Below are 25,705 nucleotides of genomic sequence, written 5' to 3'. Positions count from 1 at the left end.
TGTAAAGAGTTCCTGGAAGTTGAATCATTCCACTGTTTAAGAGTCAGTGATTTGGACTTCAGTTTAATATTTACCACCGTTAAAATTCTGATACAGGTAGTTGTGATAACACTTAACTTCTTTTCTGACATTGGACTTGGGTGTGAACTGCTTCATTGAGGGAAGGCAGAAAAAGCATTAGACCCCTGGATACTATTGGTAGGAGAAGAGGGAGTTCACAGACTAGCAGTGTGGAAAATGTACTAGAGGGCAGCTTTACCACTGGGTTGAGATGAGGCAATCACTAACAGGCCAGGGCTGATGGCTTTTGGAGGTGAGTCTAGCGCAGTTCACTGAATCATCAATGCAGGGCCTTCTCGTGTCGCTGTCACAGAAGGCAGGGCCACTTGATATATCAGGCGCAATGCTGAGTGCTGCATACCCCATGGCACATGTAGCTCCATAATAATTTTTTAAGGCAGGAGTCTTTGGCTCCATTTTATGGATGAGAAGATTCTGTTTAGACTAAGTACTTGTTTAAAGGTTTTATGATTACTTTGTACTGAAGCAGGGTTCAAATCCTTTTCTGATTTCAAAGCCTTCTTTATTATCTTTGAAAACTAAAGGATGTAGTCAACCTTAAAGGCCAAAAAGAATTCCAAGGGAAGAACTGTGAATGACTGTCCACTTGAGGAATCAGATGAAGGTGATTTGAAAGTGAGAACAAGTTTTATTTCCACCATTTTTAAAAATAGAAATAGACTCTTGGTAGGATACTTTGAGATGTAATAAAAATTTCCATCCACTGCAGGAATACTTTCTTTCAAGCTCTCTGAATCCCTAGAGACTCCCTGCTTGAATAACTATAATGCAGTGAACGAGTCCCAATCACTGGACCCACGATGCTTAGCACAGTGAGCAGCCAAAGCAAACGCTCACTAGCATATGGCATGGAGACTGGGTGAGCCTGAGTGACTTGTTCCGGGTCATTAGTGTTATGTGGTAGAAACAGGACTTGAAACCAGGCCTTGGTTGGGATAGCATTTTCTAGGGCAATACAGGTGAGTCTGCATTCATTTCTATACAAAGGCCTTGCAAATGTTCAAACAACAACAAAAAAGAGTAGCCAGTATTGACCAAATCTTTTCATGTGCTTTTTTTTGTTATTGCACTAAACACAACAGGAACTATATTGATTCTTCCTCATAATAGCCCTGTAAGTAGACAGCCATCATTTTATGGAGGAGGGAACTGAGGTACATTAAAAACATTGCTCAAATTCATAATTACAGTGAACAAATTCAGGGTTTAGACCCACTAGCTTTTATTTGGTTATTTTTGGGTATATATGCTTTTATTTTTACATTGTATAAGAATTGTCAACTTTTTTTAATAGTATTTAAATAATTGTAATAAATACAAGCCAGCAAGAACAAAAGAATTATTATGTACTTAAAATAATCAGATTTTCTAAAATTCAATAAATACCTGTATCACACATTATTTTGGGCCAAATGGCAGTTCCTTAAACATGCAAAGCAAGAACTGGTACATCAGAGGTACCACAACTAATTGTGAAGAAAAATTAAATAAATAAAATAGCATCATCTAGTACCACATGCTAATAATAGCTTCAGGGTAAATAAACAGAGCAGTCACTCTACCTCCAGTTTTTAGGAACTCAAGTTTTTATTCAAAAGTCTGACATATACAATCCCCATAATTACTCTCTCCTTCCATGACTTCTTAATGGCAGCTTTTGATGGTTTTAAAGCTGAATTTCCCACAGTGTTTCTGGCTCTTTTTCAAAAGGGCCTCCTCTTACCCATCAGCTCTACCTCTATCAGGTCTGAAATGCCATTCTCTCCCAGTTTACGAGGAACACAGAAGAGTACTTCTTTATTCCACAGAGACCCTTAATTATGCTGGAAACTGGAGGTGCACACCTAAGATTCTTCAGAATGCTTGCTGTCAAATCAGCTATATGTAAGCCAATGGCCCAGAGGATATAACCATTCCTTTTAACGATCTCATAGGCACTGGTAACCACTTCTTTGTGGACATTTTTCCACTGTTCAGGATCTTTACCAGTGCCTACATCTGAACTTGGATCCTTCAGAGGGACACCAGCAATGTTCACTCCACATGATCCATCTATGGCAGTGTTCAGAGTGGACACAAAGCTTCTAACCCAGTCAAGAAATCGAAACGGGCAGTGTTCGGATTACAGTCATCACCAATAACATGGCTTTTGGGAAATGCATTCAATTTCCAGATTAAATACATTAAGATAGCCGCTAGATCTTGGATTGGAAACAAGAGTTTGCAGTGGGGACCAAATTGGGTAATATTAGAAGTCATTAATTTGAAGATGTTCACATCATGCTTGGCTGAATTAAGGTGTGTTTCTCCTTTTTTGTGCCTGCACCTGCTGTGATAATCACTAGGCTGGAATCTGCAAGTGACAAGGTAATCTTTGCTAGAAGCATTATTTGACATTTTCATGAAAGGACTGCCATGTTTAAGATCCATTGTCTCACCCTTTAGTTTGCTGTCATTGACAGCCACAAAGATAAGTACATCACCAAGCTTTTCACTAAGTTGGTCATACCATAGGCCATGCCAGTTGACCCACTTCCTGTAATGGAGATCTTACTGTGACGAATGGTCTCATGCTTGAAAGTCACTGGTATGGAAACAGGGTGGAGAGTCAGCTGCCCCTGTGTGGTACGTGTGTCCCCTGGCAGGGACAGAGATTCCTCCCAGGCAAAGGCAACTTGTTCCCATAGTACCCATTTTGCAGCTGGCTAGCAGGATTTCTACAGCTTGGCTTCTGGCTGCTTAACTAAGAGGTGAGTGGAGAAAGAGAACCAAGGCAAGCAGAGGAAAACTGCAGGCTGAGCTGGTTGGGGCGTGCAGGAAGAAGCTGATTTGCATGGTTAATTCCCCTCACCTTATTCCAGCTGCTGCAGCCAGGACAAAAGACTGGACCCATCTCATGCAGGCTTCTAAAGTGCTTCAGACTAAAGGCACAAAAGGCAATTCTCCAGCCTTTTGTGAATCCTGGAGCTCAAGTTTTACAAACACACATTCCTTCAATATTTGACATGGATTATAGGCCAACCCAGATCCCTGGAATTACTGGTTTTCTGTTTTTAGTATGTATGCCAAGTCAGACCCACTCTTACTCCAGAGGTAACAAGTTTAAGCATCTCTGTGCTTAAATTCTAACTCCATCCTACTTTTCCTCTTCTTCTTTAGGACTTCTCAGTTCCCTTCCACCCCCTAATACATAGTGTCCACAGTCCTTAATTCTAGACTGTGTCTTCTTGGTTCTTCTATAAAAATGCAGAATGAAAATGGCACATGCAGCCTAAGCAGGGCCTAGCTAGCATGGAACCCAGAAAGACATCTCCTTTCCCTGCACTAGGTTACATTTCTGTAGGTAGGTTCCAGACAGACTTTTGCTCCTTCATCAGATGCCTATCTTGCAGTCATCTACAACCATAGATTTTTTTTTTTAAGGAGATGTCACCATATATCCCCATTCTAAACTGGTACAAAGAGTTTGGGACCTGTAATCTCCCAGACTGTGTGTCTGAGCAGGGAATTCCGTGTGCCTGGGACATGTAAGTAGTTAGTAAGTACTTACAGTGTTTGTGCCAGCATTTTGCTTTTTTATCGCTACTTACTAGTGAATGCCTCTGAAACTCAGTGTTTTCATTAGAAAATTGGAAAAGAATATATTCCCTGGTAGCAGTGTAGGAGGCTCATATGAGATAATGCGTCCAATGTAAGGTGATATTATCATCACAGATAATCTAAGTTTTAATTCCACACTAGAAAGGTAATTACAACCACTAAACCCATAATCACAGAAACTACAGCCTACAGGTCCTGTAACTTTCACAAACACAAGATTATCTGTACAGATTTTAATAGAAAAAGAAAACATTTTACAATTTTTTCCCTCTGAAGGATGTTCAGAGTTTGCTTTTATTGCCCTCTAGTGGTTCCTGAACAGAAGACATAACTGTATTTTTTAAAATATATTTTATTTTTGAGCTGTTAGACTCAGTCTTATAAATATTCTTCAACCATTGTTGTCAGCTGGTAACCCTTAAGCATTCACCCAACAGGGACAGCAGGTAGCACTGTACCCTGCACAATATAGCTGTACAATGTCCATGCATTTTTATTTATTTTTAAAAAATATTTATTATTGTAGTACCAGCACTGACGAACGGATTAAGAAAATGTGGTATCTATACACAATGGAATTTTATGCAGCCATGAAGAAGAACGAAATGTTATCATTCGCTGGTAAATGGATGGAATTGGAGAACATCATTCTGAGTGAGGTTAGCCTGTCCCAAGAGACCAAAAATCGTATGTTCTCCCTCATATGTGGACATTAGATCAAGGGCAAACACAACAAGGGGATTGGACTATGAGCACATGATAAAAGCGAGAGCACACAAGGGAGGGGTGAGGATAGGTAAGACACCTAAAAAACTAGCTAGCATTTGTTGCCCTTAACGCAGAGAAACTAAAGCAGATACCTTAAAGCAACTGAGGCCAACAGGAAAAGGGGAACAGGTACTAGAGAAAAGGTTAGATCAAAAAGAATTAACCTAGAAGGTAACACCCACACACAGGAAATCAATGTGAGTCAATGCCCTGTATAGCTATCCTTATCTCAACCAGCAAACACCCTTGTTCCTTCCTATTATTGCTTATACTCTCTCTACAACAAAATTAGAAATAAGGGCAAAATAGTTTCTGCTGGGTATTGAGGGAGGGGGAGAGGGAGGGGGCGGAGTGGGTGGTAAGGGAGGGGGTGGGGGCAGGGGGGAGAAATGAACCAAGCCTTGTATGCACATATGAATAATAAAAGAAAAATGAAAAAAAAAAAGAAGAAAAAAAAAAGAAAACAATAACAAAAAAAAAAAATTTATTATTGTAGTACTGGAGTTTGAACTCAGGGCATACACCTTGAGCCACTCCACCAGCCCTTGTTTTTGTGATGGGTTTTTTGAGATACAGTCTCATGAACTATTTGCCCAGGCCTGGCTTCCAACCATGATCCTCCTGATCTCTGCCTCCTGAGTAGCCAGAATTAGAGGCATGGGCCACCGGCGTCTGACTTCATGCATTTTTAATCATGTATTAAGAGGTCTTCACTTAGAATCTTCTGACTTAAACTAATAATCCAGCTGCTTTCATCTATTGCTTATTTATAGGGTATTTCTAATGTGTCAGGTGAACAAGACTGACTTATCCTGGTTTGCAATCTCATGAGGAAAAAGGAGTATATTAATCACGTCTTTACAGATTAGCATGGGTAAGTGCTGTGATAGGGAACGGATGGGTAGGAGGTGTTTCTGCATGTATTTGTTAGCATGGTGGGGGAGGACAGGTGAGAGAAGGCATGCAGGGAGTGTAACCATCTGAGATCTGTAGGGTGAATGGAAGACGGAGTAGTTCTGGAGAAGGAGGGGGGGTGGGGAGAGTGTCTTAAGGTAAGGATACAGGTGATGAAGAAAGTTTTCAAGATGAGGCTGGACGAATTAAGAGAAAGGTATATTGAGGCATTTACACTTTATTCTTATGATAAAATGATAACAAGTGAACTCTGAAAAAGCATGGGTGTATACCTTCAATTTTAATTTATGTTTTATTTAAAGGGAACTCTTTAGGCTACTAATAGCTAATATATAGTGAGCCATCACTAACGTAGGATTTAATAATAAATTACTTGTTTAAAAGCCCTTAGTGTATATATCCTTTCTATCAGTCAAAGGTCTCTCTCTCACACACATTCCTAGAATGCTGGAGCTGGAAGGGACTGTAAAGATCATGAGTTTCTATCCCTATACTTTGCAGACAAGTGAGCGGGTCGGGAGTCTGCATGGGTTGCACTGAGTAATTGAATGGCTGGGCCTGGATCCCACTTGCTTTTCCTGCCCCAATTTAAGCACTTACATTCCTTAGCCAGGGAACCAGAGGCCTGAGTCTCATGACTTGTTGGCTATGTCTTGAGCACACATTGCTTTTCACCTCTGCATTAGACTTCATGTTTTTCTTTTGTGGCCTGATGTAAAAATAGCTCATTTTAGACTTGGAAATACTCGTTTAGAGCTGGAAAGCTCATTCCATTACTACAGAGGGCACGAATCCTTCTCAGATCACTTGGTGAGATTTTGCCTCCTCTATGGAAATCCTGTCTCTCGGCACTTTTCTTAGGGTGTTGTTTTGTCTGGACTACTCATTTCTTCTTAAAGATGACAAACATCTCATGGACATGACACATGGCTTAATCATCACTACATTCCACATAGCGATGTAACCTGAAAGCCTTTGTCAAGTTTGTTGTGGACAGGGATGGGTGGAAAAATAACTAAATAAGTGAAAAGAGTAGACTATTTTATTTCCTAACAAGTTTTCAATAGGTGTTAGGGAATGAAAGATGTTATCTTAATAGTTTGTATCAGAATTTGTCTCAGGGAAAAATGGTGAGCCATTTAAGGTGAGCGTAAAGTAAAAATGAGAGTAACTATGAATATGAAGATAATAAGAAATTAGAGAAGTCAGGAAAAGGGGAAAGAGAGAAATCTAAGTAGCACAGGAGAGTGCCCAAATGACTTTAAAACTGATACTCAGTTTCAAGTTTTCTACATTTGATATAAATCCATTGACATCTTCTCTCTCTCTCTCTCTCTCTCTCTCTCTGGCAGTACTGGGTTAAACTCAGGGTCTCACACTTGCTAGGCCAGCACTCTACCACTTGAGTCACTTTACCAGTCCTTTTCGCTCTGGTTATTTCTGAGACAGGGTCTCACTTTATTCCTGGGGCTGGCCTGGACCATAATTTCCCTATTTGTGTTTCTCTGCTAGATAGGATGACAGGCATATGCTACCATGTCCTGGCTGAGATGGGTCTTGTAAACTTTTTGCCAGGGCTGGCATCCAACTGTGATCCTCCAGATCTCAGCCTCCCAAGTAGCTAGGATTATAGTCTTGAACCACCATATTCTGCCATTGTCATTTTTTCAAGGCTTATGCATTGTCTTCTACAACACAAAGGGGGTGCTAAGGAGCAGGCAGTTACACCTAATAGGAACTGTGTTTTTCAGAGCTGGGGGTGTGGCTCAAAGGACAGAGCATTTGCCTAGTAAGCACAAGGCCCTGAGTTCAATACCACACACACATACACAAAGATAAAAAAAGAAAGCAAAAAGAAAAAAAAAAGGAGTACGCTTTTCTGTGCTGATCTCATTTCCAGGGACTCTATTCTATCATAAATCTGGAGGTAGAATAATAAAAATGCAAGAAAGAATTGCTATACTTCTGTGCAGTTTATGCTGCCCACAAGCTCTGAAAAATACAGGCAATAAACATTTCTAGAATTTGTCACACAGCATCATTGGTCCATCAGGAAAGCTTTCCTCCAGGGAAGATTTGGAACACAGTGAAATAACAAAGAAATTAAATTGTATGGAAGATTAACTATCGGCCCTTCCCTTGCTCTTCTTCCCTTCAAAGAAGATAAACATAGGTCATCCAGTGTCCAGGAGGGAGAAACAGTTCTCATTTTGAGCTTTCTCACACAATTGTGAGTCTTAGAACTCCTGGCTGATTCCTAGTGTTCTGTTTAAAAATAAGACTCCCAAGGGATGTAGTGATGCACACTTGTAATTTCAGCACTTAGCAGTCTGAGATAGGAAGCTAATGAGACAGAGAGCCAGAGAGAGAGAGAGAGAGAGAGAGAGAGAGAGAGAGAGAGAGAGAGAGAGAGAGAGAAGACTGACTCTCCTACTTCAGATTTTAACTTATCTTTCATTTGTTGAATTACACTTACAAAATCTGTGATTACCTTAACACAGGCTTTAGTACTGTCATTCAATACAATCAATAGTACAAAACTTCAGCAATCTAGTTCCATGCAAAATCTTTTACTGCCATCTTGTGGAATGTTAGGAAATAACCCCAGGTGTGTGCTATTTATTGTTTTTCATCAGAGTGCTAGGTTCATGTGCCATAGCTTATTTAAAAAAAACAAAACAAAACTGGAAAATGTTTAAGAAAAGAGCAGCTAAATGCCAGGTTTCTGCTTACTCTAACCACTTTTTATGCACTACTTACACTCTCTGAGGCCTTGTCTCTTGTTATTAATATAACAATGCACTCTTTGGTATTTCAAGGTTGCCTTGGGGATAAAAATATAAACTTGCTCTGCAAGTCAGAGCCCCTATTCAGAAACAATAGATTATCTTTGTCACCATGCATCATGAAGATATAGAAGTACTTTGTACGTAACAAGTTTATTATGGTTCAGGCTGAGAGTCCAGGCTTTGATACCTGCCTTTGAAGTGATTTCTTATCTTTTAGGAGAGTATATTAGAAAGAGTCACTGGAGATAATTTCTCCTGAAGCAGAAAATGATGCGTGCCTGGGACTAAGGAAGGGGTTATTTTCTTTTTTCTTTGCTCATCTTTTTTAACGATGTACAAATATGCTATAGTGAAAGAACTTCTTCCAGTGGAAAGCTCTTATCCTGGCCTATGATTCACCTTTCAGTCATTCTCTTGTGAGTTTTTCAGCCTGGTTTTCTGTTTCCCTCAAATCACTTACACTGGAAACTGAGGCAGTAGGTTGGATCATAGAAGGCACAGACTATTTAAAAGAAAACAAAGCTGAGCATTTCAGGAAAAATTCATAATAATACCTCTAAGAGCTTCCTTTCCTGTTAGGGAAGGCTTTAAGTCCTATCATTCACCAATTGACTTACTACCTACTAACACACCTGTGTGCCCAGCACTGAGTGTCTTGTCTGTGAGATCAAGACATTCATAACCCTTATCCTAAAGGAACTCACAGTCTGTTGAGGAAAGTGTTCATGGAAAAAAAAAAAAAGGCCAACTGAAGAATTGTGGAGACACAGGGGTTGGGGAGAAAGGAGAAGGATGTCTCTTAGTATATCTGAGTTTCCTTGTATCTGAGTTACACTTTAGTTTACCTTCCTTCATAAATAAATTTCTCCCTCTGAACTCTTGAGGCGCTTAATTATAATTACTAGTTCATCAGTTGATTATCTTATATGCCTTGCCTGGTTAGTTTTCACCAAACTAGTCTTTATCCTCATTTCTGTACCTGCAATTCTATCTTAACAATTAAAATGACATTTATAAATGATAATTATACTAATTACACTATAGCTTCAAATATAATTCTCATTCCTCTTTTCTTGATAAGGTTTTACAATTTAAAATATTCACTAAGCATCCACTATATGTTAGAAATTTTGGATCGAGCCATTCTCAGCTCCTGATAATTTTGAGTTGCTGCCAGTTTTTAGACACTATAATTTCAAAGCATGTGCTTACCGTCATGGGAATTTCTATGGAAACAATGTAGATAGGATTTTCTGTGAGTGAACAATTTTATCACCTGGAGCTATTGCAGTATCTGCCTAGTCTTTTTTACGTCCCTTACCACAGTGAGGATTTATCCTTATCCTGCCAACTCCAATCTTCCCTTAGACTAGAGGCCCTGGAGAGCAAAAGTTCTGTTATTTATTTAGCCCTTTACTCCTAAATCCTGGTGTGCTAGAACTTAGTCTGTGTTTCAGACGGTTCCTATTGCTATCCTGCATTTGCCTCTCCTCCCCTTTCCATCACCCTGCACAAATCAGTTGGTCCCCCTGACCTACATACTAGCTGGGAAGTTCAACCCTATGGCCCATGAGTTCTGCGACTACTGATCCTGCAGTCTCAGAAGCTGAGCAGAAGTTAGGAAGCAGAGCAAGGACCAAAGCCTCCCTCGGAAATCTGGGGTGGAAAGAAAAGTGAGGCAAGTTGTTGCTCTAGGATACTCACTAACTCTCTTTCCATCCAAGTGTCAGTCACTGAGAGCCATCACTGCATGTGGAGAAGTGGGTGGTGTTGAATGGTGATGATGTGGATGACAACGATGAAGAAGATAAGGTGACACTTGGAATCCTGGAACTTATTACTGACTTTAATAATAAAAGAGCAGTCTGGGGAAAGTAAGACAAAGTGGGTGCTCCTTTCTACCACATCTTTCATGCATTGTAACCATGTTCCTGTCTTCTCTCTCCACTTGGCTATCAATCCAGGAAGGCTGGATCAATGTGTGACTAACAGCTCTATTTCCTGTAGAACCCAGCATAGTACTGTACTTCACAGTCAGGCTTTCACTACTGAACGTCTCTGAAATGCCAGCCATTGTGACACAGCAATAAAAAAAACAAATCAATAGGAGATATTCAATAAATCAAACAATTATCAAATAAGATTACAGTCATATACCAAGTGTTTTCCAATTCTACTTATCAAATGTACATTTATATGAATTGTGAAATAAATTACTGATTTTACCATCTCTACTGGATTATCTTCATCAACATAAAACCGCTGTTACCAAAACAAACTCTCCTTTCCCCTTGAGAGCAAAACCCAAAGGAGACATTTGCATTCAGTGTCATTGCCTGAGGGAATTTGGATTAAAGGGCAGCAGGAGGTTCTGAGCAGAGGAATAGAAGTTGGTGTGAACCACATAAAAAGTACTGACTTGGAAGGTGGGCAGACCTAGAGTCCTGTGTTTTTCCTAAGTGTGTGGTCTTAACCAACTTACCAAAACCTCTTAGTATCTCAGAGTTTTGACCTGCAAATTAATAATATTCAAATCATGGGGGAGGCAGGGGAGAGAGGAAGGTTCCTATTCATTAAGAAGTGTTCTTACTATTTCTGTCACCAATTCCTCTCCTTCCATTCTCTCAGGCCTAGGCCCCTCCTTCTGGAGATCATGTACAGAAATAATCTCTAGTGTCTAAGAACCAATTATGGTTCTTAACATCCTAGGTCTAAAATTCCCATTTGCAGAGCTTAATAAGTTAAATGACCTCTGATGGTCATTTTTCATTTAGCTGCTCGATGTCCTCATATCCTTACTTTGCTTTATTTTTGTGGGCCTGGGGTTTGAACTCAGGGCCTTGCATTTGCTAGGCAGGCGCTCTACCATTTGAGTCACTCTTCCAGACCTCCCACATCCTTATTTTAGGGATAGCTCAAGACAGGAAGAAGGCACAGCCTTGATCCCATTATAGAAGCTGCAGGAGGCAGACAGTCTCTTTCCCCACCCTTTGGCAGCTGGAGTATGGGCAAGCAGCTGGGGATCCTGTATCTTCATACTAAAGTGAAGGTGCATGAAGAGAGACATTTTCTCCACAGCAGTGCAGCTGCCTGGCTATAAGTGACTAGTAGTGATGACTTCAGGAGCAGAATACTTGACAGATAGTCATTCAGCAAGATTTATGCCCAGAACTCTCAGCCTGGTTTCCAGCCTTCCTGAAGATCCTGTGAGCTATCTATTATTTCTCTAATTCCTTTTTTTGTTTATTTATTTAAATTACCCAGAGCTGATAACAATTTGAAGTCTAGAATCCCAGAAAGTAAATTCATCGTCCAAGTTCCCATCGGGATGTTCCTAGAGCAATTAGCACAGGTAAGGAGCTGTTGGTGACAAAAGGAAGCCTGCACTTAAGAGTCTGCATGGCTCCAGGTGATAATCTCAAATTCTTCAGTGTCTTCCTGTGTAAAATGGCATAGCTGTCATTTTATTACCCATTCTGAAGGGAGCCTAGAGGACCAAATGAGACAACGTCCACACTAAGAGACTTTGTACATGTAAATAGAGACACATATATAAGGGATACTAGGGCTGGGCTAGAAAAATAGGATTTTTCAGAGTAAAACCACATTGCAACTAAAAATCAGTTCTTTCTTAGTTGTCAATCACTCCTTCCTCAAACTTGAGATCTCTTTGCACGGTCTGCCCTTTATCTGACATCAGCTATCAGAGCACATTACAAATGTTTACACAGCAGAGGTATAGGATCAGGTATTAATCTACCCTTGAAGGCTTGTGTAGGAACTCTTAATTACCTAAACATCTTTTTGGAAGAAGGGAACATATCATAAACAGATTTTAAGCAAATATCAAGATTTTTGTATTTTGTATATAATAGAATATTTATTCAACATTTTTCTAATTATGGGAATTCCTATCAGTCATAAGGATCTGTTTGAATTGGAAAATATATTCCATTGGCCAGAAAGCTAAAAGCTTTAAAAAATTCTCTGAATATTCTGGAGGGCCAGTGGGCTAGGGTCCAGATGAGTATTAAGAGGGGTCCCAGGGTTCCCAGCTCCTTCAGAGAAGAGGGCAAGAATGAGTAATTCACTCTTTTAGCATACAGGTGCTCCAGTGCTTGGGTTCTTCATTAACCTGTGGGACGCAAAGATGAGCAAGATGCAGTCCTGTCCTCAAGTGAAGCTTCAGAGGATGTAGGTGAGGTTTCTAAGTAACCTCAGTTTCAGTCTTTGGCTTCCTTGGTGGCTCATGTGTCTCCTTATATGAGCAGTTTAGGCATTATGTTTTCTTAATAACTGGACTGAGTGTGAACATAGGCAAAGTACCAAATTCAATTTTCTTTGTGAAAATGCGCATTGCAGAAATAGCACAACTTTGAAATCAAAAGCAATAGCAGTTCAAATATCACTGCCATTGCTGATTATTTGAGTGATCTTGAGCAAATGATCTAATTTCTTTGAGACTTCAACTCAATAGAGTTGGGGGAATTAATTGAAATTGAACAAATTTACTGTGTGGAATCCAGCCCAATGCTTGGTGCTAAACACACAATCCATTAATAGCAGGCATTTTATCTCTAATTTTCAACTGTTTCTGCTTCCTCCAGGTCCTCTTTGTTGGAGAGGTGCTCCTCTGGAAGCCTTACCACATTCCCAGGCTGAGCTAAGAACTGCACATCTGTGTCCTGGAACTTTCCATGTGATATTAGAAATCAGTTTCTATGTCTGTTGTCTGTCTTCATGAAGGTAGATGTTCACTAGCTTCTCAAACAAGCTCACAAGCTACTGCTTTATGTTGTATCCTCAGAGCTTAGTAGCTTGGGGCACTTACCAGATGCTGTGAGCCCTGCAAATATGATGTTAAGCTGAAATGCTATTTCTCCCAAATAAAACACCTGCATGAGTTTTCTGGAGGTTAAAGGCAGGATTTCCAAAATATGATTCTTTTGATAGTATTTTATATTCCAGGAAAAAGAACAGTTCTTAAATAAGGTTAAAAGAAATGCCTTAATAGCATTTCTTTATTTCTGTAGATTTTTCAGACCCTTTGTTGGATCAAGACCATGTAATGCATTCTTAGAAATACCACTTTGAGAAGAGGTAGCATTAGGGTCACTGAGTTGAACTTTGGATTTGAAGGCTGCTTATAGTTGAGCCCCTGAGTAGTCATTCTGCAGGTCATCTGCTATAGGCCTGACTTGAAGTACATGTTTCTCATGTGCTATTTGTGCTTCATTTTCCTAACTTGTGATATACAGTATGCTAGTGACACAATGAATAAGCAGGACTTACAAAATATAATTGGAAAGTAGTAGTATTTAGGCCCCCACTATGCCCATTATGTTTATGTGCTTTTTTTTTTTCATTTAATATAAACTACACAGCCAGAATATATGGCAGACAATGGGGTCATTTCCTAAATGAAGACAGGTAAATCCATGAGTTCTCTGGTCTCTTCTAGGGGCAGGGCAGGGACTCACAAAAAGACCCTATTCACTCACTCCAAATTCCTTTTTAGAGGAAGTTCAATACATGAGCAGGCCAGAGGTGGGAGAGAGCTTAGCACACAGGACAAGGTTGCCGTTTGGTCCTTACTCATCAACATGGCCATTCCTGTCGTCACAGCAATGAGACACTTCTATATAGTTTGTCAATTAGTAACTACTGTCCTGAGCCTTCTTGGATGGCCCACAGCCTTGGCTGCCTGGAAGTTCCCACCTCCCCTCAATCCTATAGCTATTCACTGTATGGACTGGTGCCAGGGTTGGGCAAGATGCCTAATGCTTTGAACAGCACCCCTTCCTGGAGATTTAAAAAAAAAAAATACAGGGTGATTGAAGTACAGTGAGAGTATAAAGTAGTATAGATAAGGCCATCCAAATGGGCAGAGGCCAGACACTGCAAACCATGCTGGCATGTTAAAATTTTAGACTTTAGGAAAGCCACGGAAAGGTTTCAAAGAAAGGGAAGAAAACCATGATTAGATATGCTGTTTTTAAAGGCTTATTCTTTCCAAAGCCTGGAAAGTTGTATGTGACAGGATGTTTGTGGGCACTGGGTGAACAACAGGAAAAAAGGATTCTTAGGCACAGCCAGGCTACTGTGGTTTGAATGTGTCCCTCAAAGTTCATGTGTTGGAAACTTAATCCTCCAATTCATATGTGAATGTATGTTAGTGTGGGGCCTTCAAGATAAGGTGGGGCCCTGATGGTGGCATTAGTGACATAAAAGGAGAAACCTGAGCTTGATTGCTTGTTTAGTCTTGCCTTGTGCCCTCTCCCATGCTGTGATGCAGCAAGAAGGGCCACAGGAAATGCTGGCACCAAGCTCTTGGGCTTCCCAGCCTCCAGAGCTAAAGAAGCCTGTATTCATCATAAATTACCCAGTGTGTGACACAGCAACAGGAATTGGACCAAGATACAGGCTCAACTGAGCCCTTACCCTCTGGCAGGCAGGGGTCAGAGTCAGCCTGGGTGTGAGATTATGAAATCCAAGCTGAGGGAGAGTCTCTCCCTTGGAGCTCTGCTTTGGCCTACTCTTTTTTTTTTTTTTTTTAATCCGAGGTGTTCCTTTTATCAGGTTGCTGTAGACTCTGACCTGGGCAGGAAGACAAATCCAGTAAGGTGGGGAGAAGTTTAAGTGGGTTCCACATTAAGAGAGAGATGGAAGAGTCAGGGTGTCTAAAGACAGCAAGGTTCAGCAGGTGCCTGGGTCATGTACACTGGTTTGGCTTGGGGGTGGGGGGGTGGGTGGTGCAGAGCTTCTACATGGTTTCTGAATCAGAAATGTGAATGTGGCAGGTCAGAGTTAGGGCAAAAAGTCTTTTCAAAACCAGTACCAACTCAATTTGATTCGATTTTACTTCAAAGTTGTTTAACAGGGTGTTTTAAGACCTCAAAATTTATGAAGCCTTGAGAAGAGCAGGGGCAGGGCAGGGACTCACAAAAAGTACATGTTGTCAATGTCTTTCAAATTAAAGACGTTCAGTATTCCCTTCAGCAAATACTGTGCATTTGAACAAAATCATAGATTGGTTCTTGGGTTACAGAGCTGTATACAATGGACAGTGACATACCCATGTTTTTCAGGGGACCTCATGTTGTCCTTAATCTGAATGCAAATGTTGACTCTCTTGAGTTTGGAAACACCAATGCTGTGTTGAGCCAGTGCTGGTCTTCGCCTGAGTGGGTGAAGCTAGGGCAGAAGGAATGTTTTTCTAGTCATGGCTGGCTAAAGCTGAGACAGACACTTTTCTTGAGGGAAAAGGTGAAAGCATTTGGGAGTCTCCAAGTTTTGAGGATGAAAGGAGAGAAGCTGAGGGTACTGCTTAGGTGAGGGTTTCTGTTTTTTAAGTTGTTGTACTTCAGAAGACAGGTGAAAAAGTTGTGCAGAGCTGAGGAGATAACCTGTCCTACCTCTGCACAGGCCTTAGGTTTTTGGTTTCAAGAGTCCTGAGAGCTGGTCTCTTAAGCAGAATACCATGAAAGCAAGGTTCTTCCCTGAGGCTGGGGGCCAGAGTCAGAAGGACACAACAGTTGTGGTATGATGACTGGAAGGGATGATGTCTGTAGGCCCTTAAGATGACCACTCAATTCAGAGTTTGGGATATTATCTATCTATCTATCTATTATTATTATTATTTTTGGCAGTACTGGGATTTGAACTTAGGGACGTGTACTTGCTAGGCATGTGCTCTATCCCATGAGCCATGCCTCCAGCCTTTTTTGCTTTAGTTATTTTTCAGATAGGGTCTCACATTTCTGCCCCAGGTTGGTCTCACTACATGAACTTCCTACCTATGTCTCATTTGTAGGTAAATTTACAGGAGCACACCATCACACCTGGCTTGTTTGTTGAGATGGGTAGGGGGGGGGTCTCATTAACTTAGTGCCTGGGTTAGCCTTGAATCATGATCCTCCAGATCTCTGCCTCCTTAGTAGCTAGGATTATAGTGTGTATCATCATGCCTGGCCTTGGGACATCTTTGTGGGGTGAGATGGAGGTATATGTACTTCAGCCATAGTACTAGAAGAGACATAAAGTTATCCTTAGAGATAACAATATAAGGATGGCTTTATCAGTACCTCCAAGATGGTGAATAATATATATACTGCTCACATTCCTTTTGACAATGAAGGCATGGTAAACAAAGTCCTTCCCTTCTGTGTGCCTCTAAGCATGAGGATAACCTGAGAAAGATAACTAGAAAAATTATTAAAACACCCAGGCGAGCTGGGACTCACTTTTACTCTTTCTAAGTCAACAATGCAATTTAAATCCTAGTTTGGATATCCACGATTTCCTGTTGTACTTCTCATGACTGCCGCATGTCAGCACACATGCTGGGACAGTTAGTTAGATACTTGGAGTCCATCAAAAGGGAGCTTTGGAGTTAGCAAGTCAGCTGGGGTGGTCTTTTATAGACTCCGGAGGAATGAATAAACTCAAATTGCTTGGACAGACAGAAAAGAATCTGTCCAAGGGTATTGCTTCTACACGCTCTGCTTCACATTCTTTCATAACAAAGCATTGAAACAAATAACAGAAGCATGTCTACTTTCCCTCTGCAGGAAGAATGCCTGAGGAGGCTACTGCACTAGTTACTGTGCTTGCCTGCTGACTGTCCTAAATTCTCCCCTGTGAATGTCTCAAGATGGTTCAATGATTGAATTTCTTTCTACAACAAATCCATGAGACACAGATTTCATGAAGGAGAAATTCGAGAGAAAAGATCACTCATGATACACGTACTGTATTTTTAAAAAATCTTTGTGCATCCTAACTACTTTAGTACTAGAGTTCTGGTGGGATAAGGGGGAGGCCTGGGATAAATTCTACAGTGGAGTATCTTTATTCTTCATTGCTAGGTGGCCATGTAGAGTGTCAGACAATGCCTGAACACTAGATGGCACTCATAATCTTAAAACGGTGAAAGGCTAGCTCCCCTTTCTGTGTAGGCAAGAATGTAGGAAACAGTCAATTATGCAAACTATAAAAATATCTACCCAAGCACTTCACACCTTTGCTGTTCTGCAAGGTTGGTGGGCAAATAAGTTTGGGAAAACTACATATTTTATCTGCCTCGGGAAGTGCAAAGCTAGTCCAAGCGTTGTCCCAAAGAAGGAATAGTCCAAGTTATATGAGTTCTTTCTTATACAGTCATCTGAAACTTTTAAAAAATATCAGACACAATCTTAAAGGAGAGTTGCTAATAACATGCTTACTGTATGGCATGCTCTTTTTAAAGCGTTATTTGGGAGAGAAATTGACAAATAGTAAACCATTAATAAATAAGTTATTTAGGAATAGTCTATAGTCTGAATGCCAGACATTCTATCCCGGATTAGTAAGGTAGTTGGCTATTATTATACAAATCTCTTATCAATGAAGACCAATTGAGAAGTGAGATCTAACACAGCCCTCTTCCTTGGAGATTTGATTTCCCTTATCTGAAATTATTACATTATTGTCAACATGACTTATTTGCAAATGAATCTTATCTGACCCAGTGACGGGTACAGACTTTTTTTTTTTTTTTGTGGTACTGGGGCTCGAACTCAGGGCCTTCACCTTGAGCCACTCCACCAGCCCTTTTTTGTGAAGGGTTTTATTCAGATAGGGTCTCTAGAATTATTTGCCTGGGGTTGGCTTTGAACCACGATTCTCCAGATCTCTGCTTCCTGAGTAGTGAGCCACTGGCACCTGGCCTTTTTTTTTGAGTCAGGGCTGACCGTATATCCCAGACTGGCCTCAAACTTGTGATCCTACTGCCTCAGTCTCATGAGTACTGGGATTGTAGGCATGTATTACCATCAGATTTTTTAAAGTCTATCTCTTCATTGCTAGTTAAGAGGTTTTGCTTTGTGTTTTTCGGGAACGTACAGCTCATTTTAAATGTTCGGTACAAGCTGTCAATACAAAATTCTCTCTCTTTCATATTCTATCTACCATTAATAATTCTGTTCTGCTAATTTTCTTTCCTTATATTCTTGTATAATTAGAGCATCTCCACCCTGCTTATTTTTTTGTTTTCTGTAATTGTTTACCAGGGAAATTCTACTACTAACTTTTGAAGCTAGCTGCTTTGTAGCCTGAGTTTAAACAAATTTTAGCAAGCTATGATGGAGAAATGCTCCCTCTTTCCCTCCAGTGGAAAAAGCAGGTAATGTTTTCACCAACGAACATCCTTGCAAATTTTATACATAAAAATATGCTATCTGAACTTCAGAGACTGTTACCATGTTCTGTGAATTGTAATCTGTAAGAACACTGTAATTCTGGTTGGTTGCCTTATTTACTATGTGGTCCTGGTAATAGTACTTAAGTGGATACATCTACTTTTAAAAGCATAAATTTGTGTGAATTTTCTTTGTGATTGAGCCATACAGTATCATTAGCTCATCCATTTTCTCCCAAATGTATGGTAGTCAAAACAAAAGCCTATGACTTGTTGGATTTCTTACTTGAACAGAGAGAATCTAATGTCATCTTTGTGTCCTTTACCATTAAACTGAGCATAATAAAGTGTAGTGTTGTTGTAAGATTAAATTAGTTATAAGGAATATCTGGCTCAAAAGTGCCTTGCAAGTATTAGTTCTTTATAACAGAGCAGTGTACACTAAGGTGTGCAATAGAGACTGTTGGCAGAGTTTTGAAGAGCAATTATGCCATGAAAGAGAAGGGAAATTGACTTTGGGTTAGATATGATTTTGAGTCCAACTTCATAATCAGTAGCTGTGGAGCTCTAGAAACATAGTTTAGCCTTTCTGAACTTCCTTTTCCTAAACTAGAAAGTGGGGGGAATGATAACTTACTCCAATCTTTGGCATTAATGCATGTGTCTGAGAATGTACTGTGACAATGTGACTGCTGACAGTAATGAGATGACAAAATGATCACCCAGAGTACAGATGTTAAGCCAGGATGATGAATAAATATTAGCATTTTTTCAGAAAATATTTTAGAGTCAATATCTCAGTCTACAATGATTCCTTAAAGTGCTACCATATTTATCCAATACTTTTCCATTCAATACAAATTTTGCATATATATACAAGGTTCTTTGATAAATGTTGAGGAACAACATTTATCAAATGAAAGAAAGAGAATTCTCTTTCAGGGGCCTTACCTAGTAGAGAAAGACAGATGTGTAAACATATGTGAGCAGTATGGCTGAATAGCTGCCAGGAATATCTCAATATATCATTCAAGTGTCTGCTGTTGGCATGAGACCTTACCTTCTGTCTCTCAAACTCAGCATCCAGAGACCTGCAAGCTGATAAGTGGGCAGTGGCCTGCATTTGTGGGAGAACCACAGGACCATGTAAGGCAAGGCCATTAATGCAGGCCATTGGACATGGTACTAAGGTCAACTCTGGGCTAGCCTGGTAAGTTGGGTGCATGTGTGTGGGAGGAGGGGAGAATGACAGGATTTGTTCATTTGTTTAAGAGGTTGGAATAATAGCTAACAAAGCTCACCTGGAAAATTCTATCTATAAATCATAGCTATTAAATGAAAGCAAGTTTTGCTAAGTACACAATGAAAATCACAAACTATGTGGTTTTGAGATATGATCTATAATTTCACAATAAGAACTGGGCTCCTTATGTAACTCTCTATTATTATTTGCATGATTACCAAAATTCTAATATGTGTCTAAACACTCAAAGTGGCTTTAACTACCCATCACACCAGGGTGGTAGCTGATGTAATGGAAACAAGCAGTCAATAAATATTTGAACAAATAAAAAGCAATAGACAAAGAAAGCAAGAAGAAAACAAAAACAGAAGGAGAAAGTGAGAGAGACAGGGAGCAGATGTGATTGGGCATTAAAATTGAAAATTTAAATCTTACCTCTGGCTCCAGTAAGCTTTAAAATTTTTATTTACTTATATTTTTGATTAACATGTATTAATTGGTCATATTAATTAGGTAAACTTTGACAAGTAACTGAATCTCCCTTACATTACTCTCTAGCTCTAAACATAGACCAACATCTTTCAGGGTGATTTTTGAGGATTAAAAATTACTTTTAGTATCATATAAGACAAATAAATCCTGGAGGTCTATTGTGCAGCACAGACCCTACGATTAACAATACTGTATGGTATACTTAAATTTTTGTTAAGAGGGTAAGTGTTATATAAGTGGTCTTATCATATACACACAAAATAATAGATTAAGAAGGCTGGGAGAAATCTTAGGAGGTGATGGACATGTTTTCAGTATAGAATATGCTGATATTATCACAGGCATATACATATCTCAAACATTAATATTTACAGCTTTCTCTTTCTGTGTGTGTGTGTATGTGTGTGTGTGTGTGTGTGTGTGTGTTGAACTCAGGGATTTGTGTGCTTGAGCCATGCCTTCAGCCCTTTTTACTCCAGTTATTTTGGAGATAGGGTCTCACCTTTTGCCAGGCCAGCCATCTCATGCTTCCTGCTGTTGCTGTGATGACAGACACACAACATCATGCCCAGCTTTTTGTGTTGAGTTGTGGTCTTGCAAACTCTTTTCATGGGACTGATCTGAAACTGAGATCCTCCCAGTCTGTCTCTGCTGAAGCTAGGATGACATGCGTTTGCCACCGCACCCAGCTATTGATTGAGCAGGGCAGTGGGGGGCAGGGATAGGTTTAGGAACTTTTTGCCCAGGTTGACCTTGAACTGTGATCCTTATGCTCTCAGCCTCCCAAGTAGCTGGGATTACAAGTGTGAGCCCTGGACTTCCAGCTGGTAATTCTTGAACTTAGGTATATGGTGCTGCTGCTGTTATTATCACCACCAGCAAACTGTGCATAGCATTATTTTGTTTATTTTCTTACATAGTGATATGCCCCAAACATATGTTATATACACATGATAAGGGTGTAGTTTTAGGATTATGGCCATGAGTTTGGAGAAAAACTGTAATTTTTCATAAAATAAGTACAATTTAAAAAAATACCATTAAAATATGCTTCTCAATGTTCTACTGGCTACAAATGAGTCAGAAAATTTAGGAAAAACACATGAATACTTTCACCTTTATCTGTAGGAGTAAGTATAACAAATGTGGAGCACCTGAGCACCATTTAAACTGCAACATGCACCTGAAACCATTAAACTCTCATCCATCTTTCCTTTGTCATTAAAGTGAACTATTCAAAGATGATTATAGGCATAGAGGGAAAGAAGATTAAAGAAAATACTCACAGATAGGATCTGGTCTCCTCTCTGGAGCTCTCCACTCAGGTCTGCTGGCCCACCGGCCAGAATGAAGGAAACAAAAATACCTTCTCCGTCTTCCCCACCCACAATGTTGAAGCCTAGGCCAGTGGAGCCTTTGTGCAGGACCACCTTGCGGGGCTCCCTGTAGAAACAAGTGGAGAACACAATTCACAGGGTGACCCACTCAAGGTTCTAGTTTCTTCTACTTTCATTGGGATATATAACACCAGCCATTTACTACCTACAACAATGGCTTCCCAAGGTAAGATACATTTGTACCACATGAAAGAGGCTAACAGAGAAGTTATTTGAGTTCCTCATTGTAACAACTTACCAAAATACCAAGCAAAATCATTCCTTAATTCCAAAACATGTTCTTAAACTAGACTTCCTTACATTTTTCCTTTGTTTAAAATATCTGCTTTTGTATTGCACACCATGAAAGTACTCATTTGGATGGATATATCCAAAAGGAAGAAGAGGTATCTAGTGACAAGAGACTAGGTGGAACAATGTAGGCAGTGGGGACTCACTGAATGCTTCTAAGGCACTAGAATATTTGAATCCATTTGAGGACAATGACAAATGGTCATGTGTAGGGTTGATGGAACGAGAACTTCAAATATGTTGGGAGGCAGGAAAACCACTTAGAATGCTATCTAAGTAACCCAGGTGTGAAGAAGTGACAGCTGAATAAAGATGAGTGCAATGAGGCTGAAAAGAAGACAAGAGAAGAGAAGAAATTTGAAGGAAGAAGCATTGAAGAAGGAGGAAAGGGAGCATGGAAGTACCTGGCAAAAAGAAGGGGCCTGGAATACAAGGTCATGAGGCTGAGGACGACTTTGACATATTGAGTTTCAGCTGATGGTAAGGCATCTACATGGAGATGTTCTGAAGCAGCTGGAGACAAAGATAGGAATTTGGATTCTCAAAGACTGAAAATGCAGATTTGAAAGTATTCAATGAAAAGGTAAGAGATCATATCTTGAGCCAATGGTTCATTGATTGTATAAAGGCCAGGAAATGATGGAGTTACAGAATTATAAGGGATCGTGAAAGATACTTCAGTTTTCTAGATCAGTAGTTTAAAAAAATGTGTTCTGTAAGCTTTAGGTTTGACCAAGGTGCCTTTGTATTGCCCACCTTGTCCCAAGCAGCTCAGTTTCAGTTACTGAAATTCTCCTATTTTCCTGCTCTCAACGATTCAAGAAGGGTAAGGAGCCATCCAATATATTTTTAGACTAATGGCACATAAAAAGTTCATTTTCTATGACGTTTCTATGCATAAACTAATGCATTATATCTAATAATATCCTTATTACAAGGATGAGTATAAAATTTACATCATAGCTTGAGCTCTAAGTGATATGTCACATAGCAATGCACTGTTAGACATAAATTGACATAGAGTTAGTTCATTTTATTCTACAAATACTTCATAGGCACCTACTATACTAGGGACTTTTCCAGGTACTCAAAATGTTTGCAAATTAAATGAAATTCCTGCCCTTTTGGGCTCACATTCTAAATGAGGGCAGACCACTGACAAGTAATGATGCAATAAGTAAGTTTATTATATACTATTTTAGAGGAGAAAAAGGCAGTGGGATGGGTTGTAGGTAGTATTTCTTGAGAAGGTGATATTTGAAAAATGACTGAGGAAATGAAGAAACTAGTAATGTAGATGCCTATAGGAAGGACATTGCACCTGGATGGAGGAGTTAATACAGAGACCCTAATGTAGGAGGGTGCCCGGCCATGTCATAAAGGAAGAACCATGAGACCAGTGTGGTTAAAGTGAGTGAACAGGGAAAAGAGAATGGTAAAAGACACAGTCAGTGCATGAGTTTCTTATTGCTGAGTAACAAATTACTGAAAACTCAGCAGATTAAAACCACACTTATTATCTTATAGTTTTGTAGATCAGAAGTCTGGGTGGGCTTGACTGGGTTGTTTGCCTAGAATGTCATGAGGCTGAAATCATGGTCAGGTAGGCTGAGTGTTATTGGGAAGCTCTGCAGAAAAATCTGCTTCCAAGTTTGTTTAGGTTGTTTGCAGAATTCATTTTTTATAGCTGTTGCACTGTATTAGAATTCTTCAGAGAAATAGAGCCAATAGATTTTTTTGTATATATAGGAAAATTTATATATACACAATGTATATATTTATACAAAATACAAATAATATTATATAATAAATATATTTTGTATAAGATATGTTAATTTTCATATATATTACATAATGTATATGATGATTAAACTTGATTTTCAATTTGATTGGATTGAGGGGCAGATTGGAAATTAGTAAAGCACACCTTTTGAGTATGTCTGTAAGAATGCTTCCAGAGAGGATTAACCAAGGGAAAGATCCACCTTGAATGTAGGTGGTGGCACCATTCCATAGGTTGGGGGCCTGGATGGAAAAAAGGGGAAAAAGGAGAGAGCCATCTTGAGCAGACATTCTCTCTCTCTGCTTCCTGGCCGCTGTGATGTGAGCTGCTCTGCTCCCTATGCACTCTCCATTATGATGGAGTGAACCTTCGAAACCATGAAAACCAAAACAAATCCTTTCTCCCTTAAGTTGCTTTGCTCAGGTGTTCTGTCATGACAATGAAACACACACAAACTCTCTCCCTCTCTCTTTGTATCTGTGTTTATATATGTATATGTATATATGTATATATGAAATTGGCTCTTGTAATTATAAGAGGATGAGAAGTCCTAGGATCTGCAAATAGACAAATGGGAGACCTGGGAGAGCTAGTAGTATAGATCTAGGCTGAGTCTGAGTTGCAGGAAAAGACTGATGTCCTAGCTTAAAGACCATCAAGAAGAAAATTCTCCCTTACTCTGTTTTTTATTAGTCAAAGCTCCACCCACATTGAGGAGGGCAATCTGTTTTACTCAGACTATTGATCCAAATGTTAATCTCATCTAGAAACCAGCACATAGACACACTCAGGAGAGTATTTAACCAAATATCTGGGGACCCAATAGCTATTAAATAGATGCATAAAATTAACCACCACAATGAGTGAAGTACCATCAACCTAGGGCCTCTCTTTGCTTCTGGAGGCCACCTACATTCTCTGTGTCATGACACTATCTTCAAGCCTGCACCACCACCTTGGATACACTCTCCAGACTTGGAATCTCTCTGAGTTCATCTGCTCTTCGGGGGTTCATGTGATTTGGCTAGGCCCACTCAGATAATTTCCCTATTTTAACTAGTGTCTTTAATTACATTTTCAAAATCCTTGTAACTTAATTTGTGAGTAATACCAGAAGGTAGATATAATAAAGCCATCTTAGATTTTGCCTATTGCAGTCAGAGAGGAAATAGGGGATAAGTACTGTAAGGTCTCAAAGACCATCTTAAAAGCTTTACCTTTTGCTCTGAATGTGATGGGGAGTGTCTGAGAAGAATGACCTGATCTGACTTACTTTCTTAAATGATTACTGTGGTATAAGATGAACTCCAGGAACAAGGACTGAGAAGTGAGGCCCATTAGGTGGCCATTGCTACATTCAGACAAAGCAATAATGACCTGGACCAGGATGACATTATAAGCAGTGGTAAGTAGTCAGTGGTAGATATATTTCCAATGTATTTCATCTGTCTCTTCAGATTGGGTAATTTTTATTTTTCTGCCTTCAGATTCACCGATTATTTCTTCTGTCATATTCATTCTACTAATCCAGTGATTTTTCTTTTTCCTTTAGTTATTACAGTTTTCAGCTTTAACTTTCTATTTATGTTTTATATTTCTTTGCTAAGACTTCCTCCTCCCTTCTTTCCTTCCTTCCTGTTTCTACTTGTTTTCATGTGCTTGTAATTGTTCATTGAAGGATGACAGTTATTTTAATGTCCTTGTCAGATATTCTCAACATCTATGTCAGTGAAGTGTGGTAGTCCTTTATTGTCTTTTCTCATTTAAATGGAGATTCTCCTGGTTCTTGGTGGGGCAAGTGATTATTTTATTGTACTGTGGATTTAGGTGTTATGATGTAAGATGCTGGATGCTAAGTAACCATCTATCTATCTATATATATTTTTAATTTTTTTGCAGATGGTCAAGCTATTTAAGTATAGCATGTAGCTACTTATACATATATACATGTATATACATACTGTAAGTATACATATATGTGTGTATATATGTGTATATATTTATATAAAGTCAAGCTTTAACTTTTTTTGCAGCCCGTCTGTAGATCCCAGTGAGATACATGTTCAGTTCCACACTTGGACCTGGTGATACCTCCCCAGGAAAAGCAGAGCATACCATCTCATTGCAATTTGGTGAGTCTGGGAGTTCAGCTCCCCACTTGGTCCTGAT

At 39.6% G+C, this 25,705-nt stretch overlaps 1 protein-coding gene across 19 annotated transcripts in view; it reads right to left on the bottom strand.

Moving 5' to 3' along the window:
- Dlg2 (discs large MAGUK scaffold protein 2) overlaps positions 1-25,705 on the bottom strand; it is a 2,025,432-nt gene that overhangs the window by 323,432 nt on the left and 1,676,295 nt on the right. For all 19 annotated transcript variants that reach the window (XM_074081674.1, XM_074081712.1, XM_074081675.1 and 16 more), the window contains one exon: positions 21,352-21,508. In XM_074081674.1, coding sequence (XP_073937775.1) covers positions 21,352-21,508 — 157 coding nt within the window. The remainder of the gene's footprint in view (positions 1-21,351; positions 21,509-25,705) is intronic.

The sequence above is a fragment of the Castor canadensis genome, chromosome 1 (genome assembly GCF_047511655.1).
Source record: "Castor canadensis chromosome 1, mCasCan1.hap1v2, whole genome shotgun sequence".
Classification (NCBI taxonomy): Eukaryota; Metazoa; Chordata; class Mammalia; order Rodentia; family Castoridae; genus Castor; species Castor canadensis.
The sequence above is the reverse complement of the archived record's forward strand: the minus strand, read 5'-3'. Positions and strand labels throughout refer to the sequence as shown.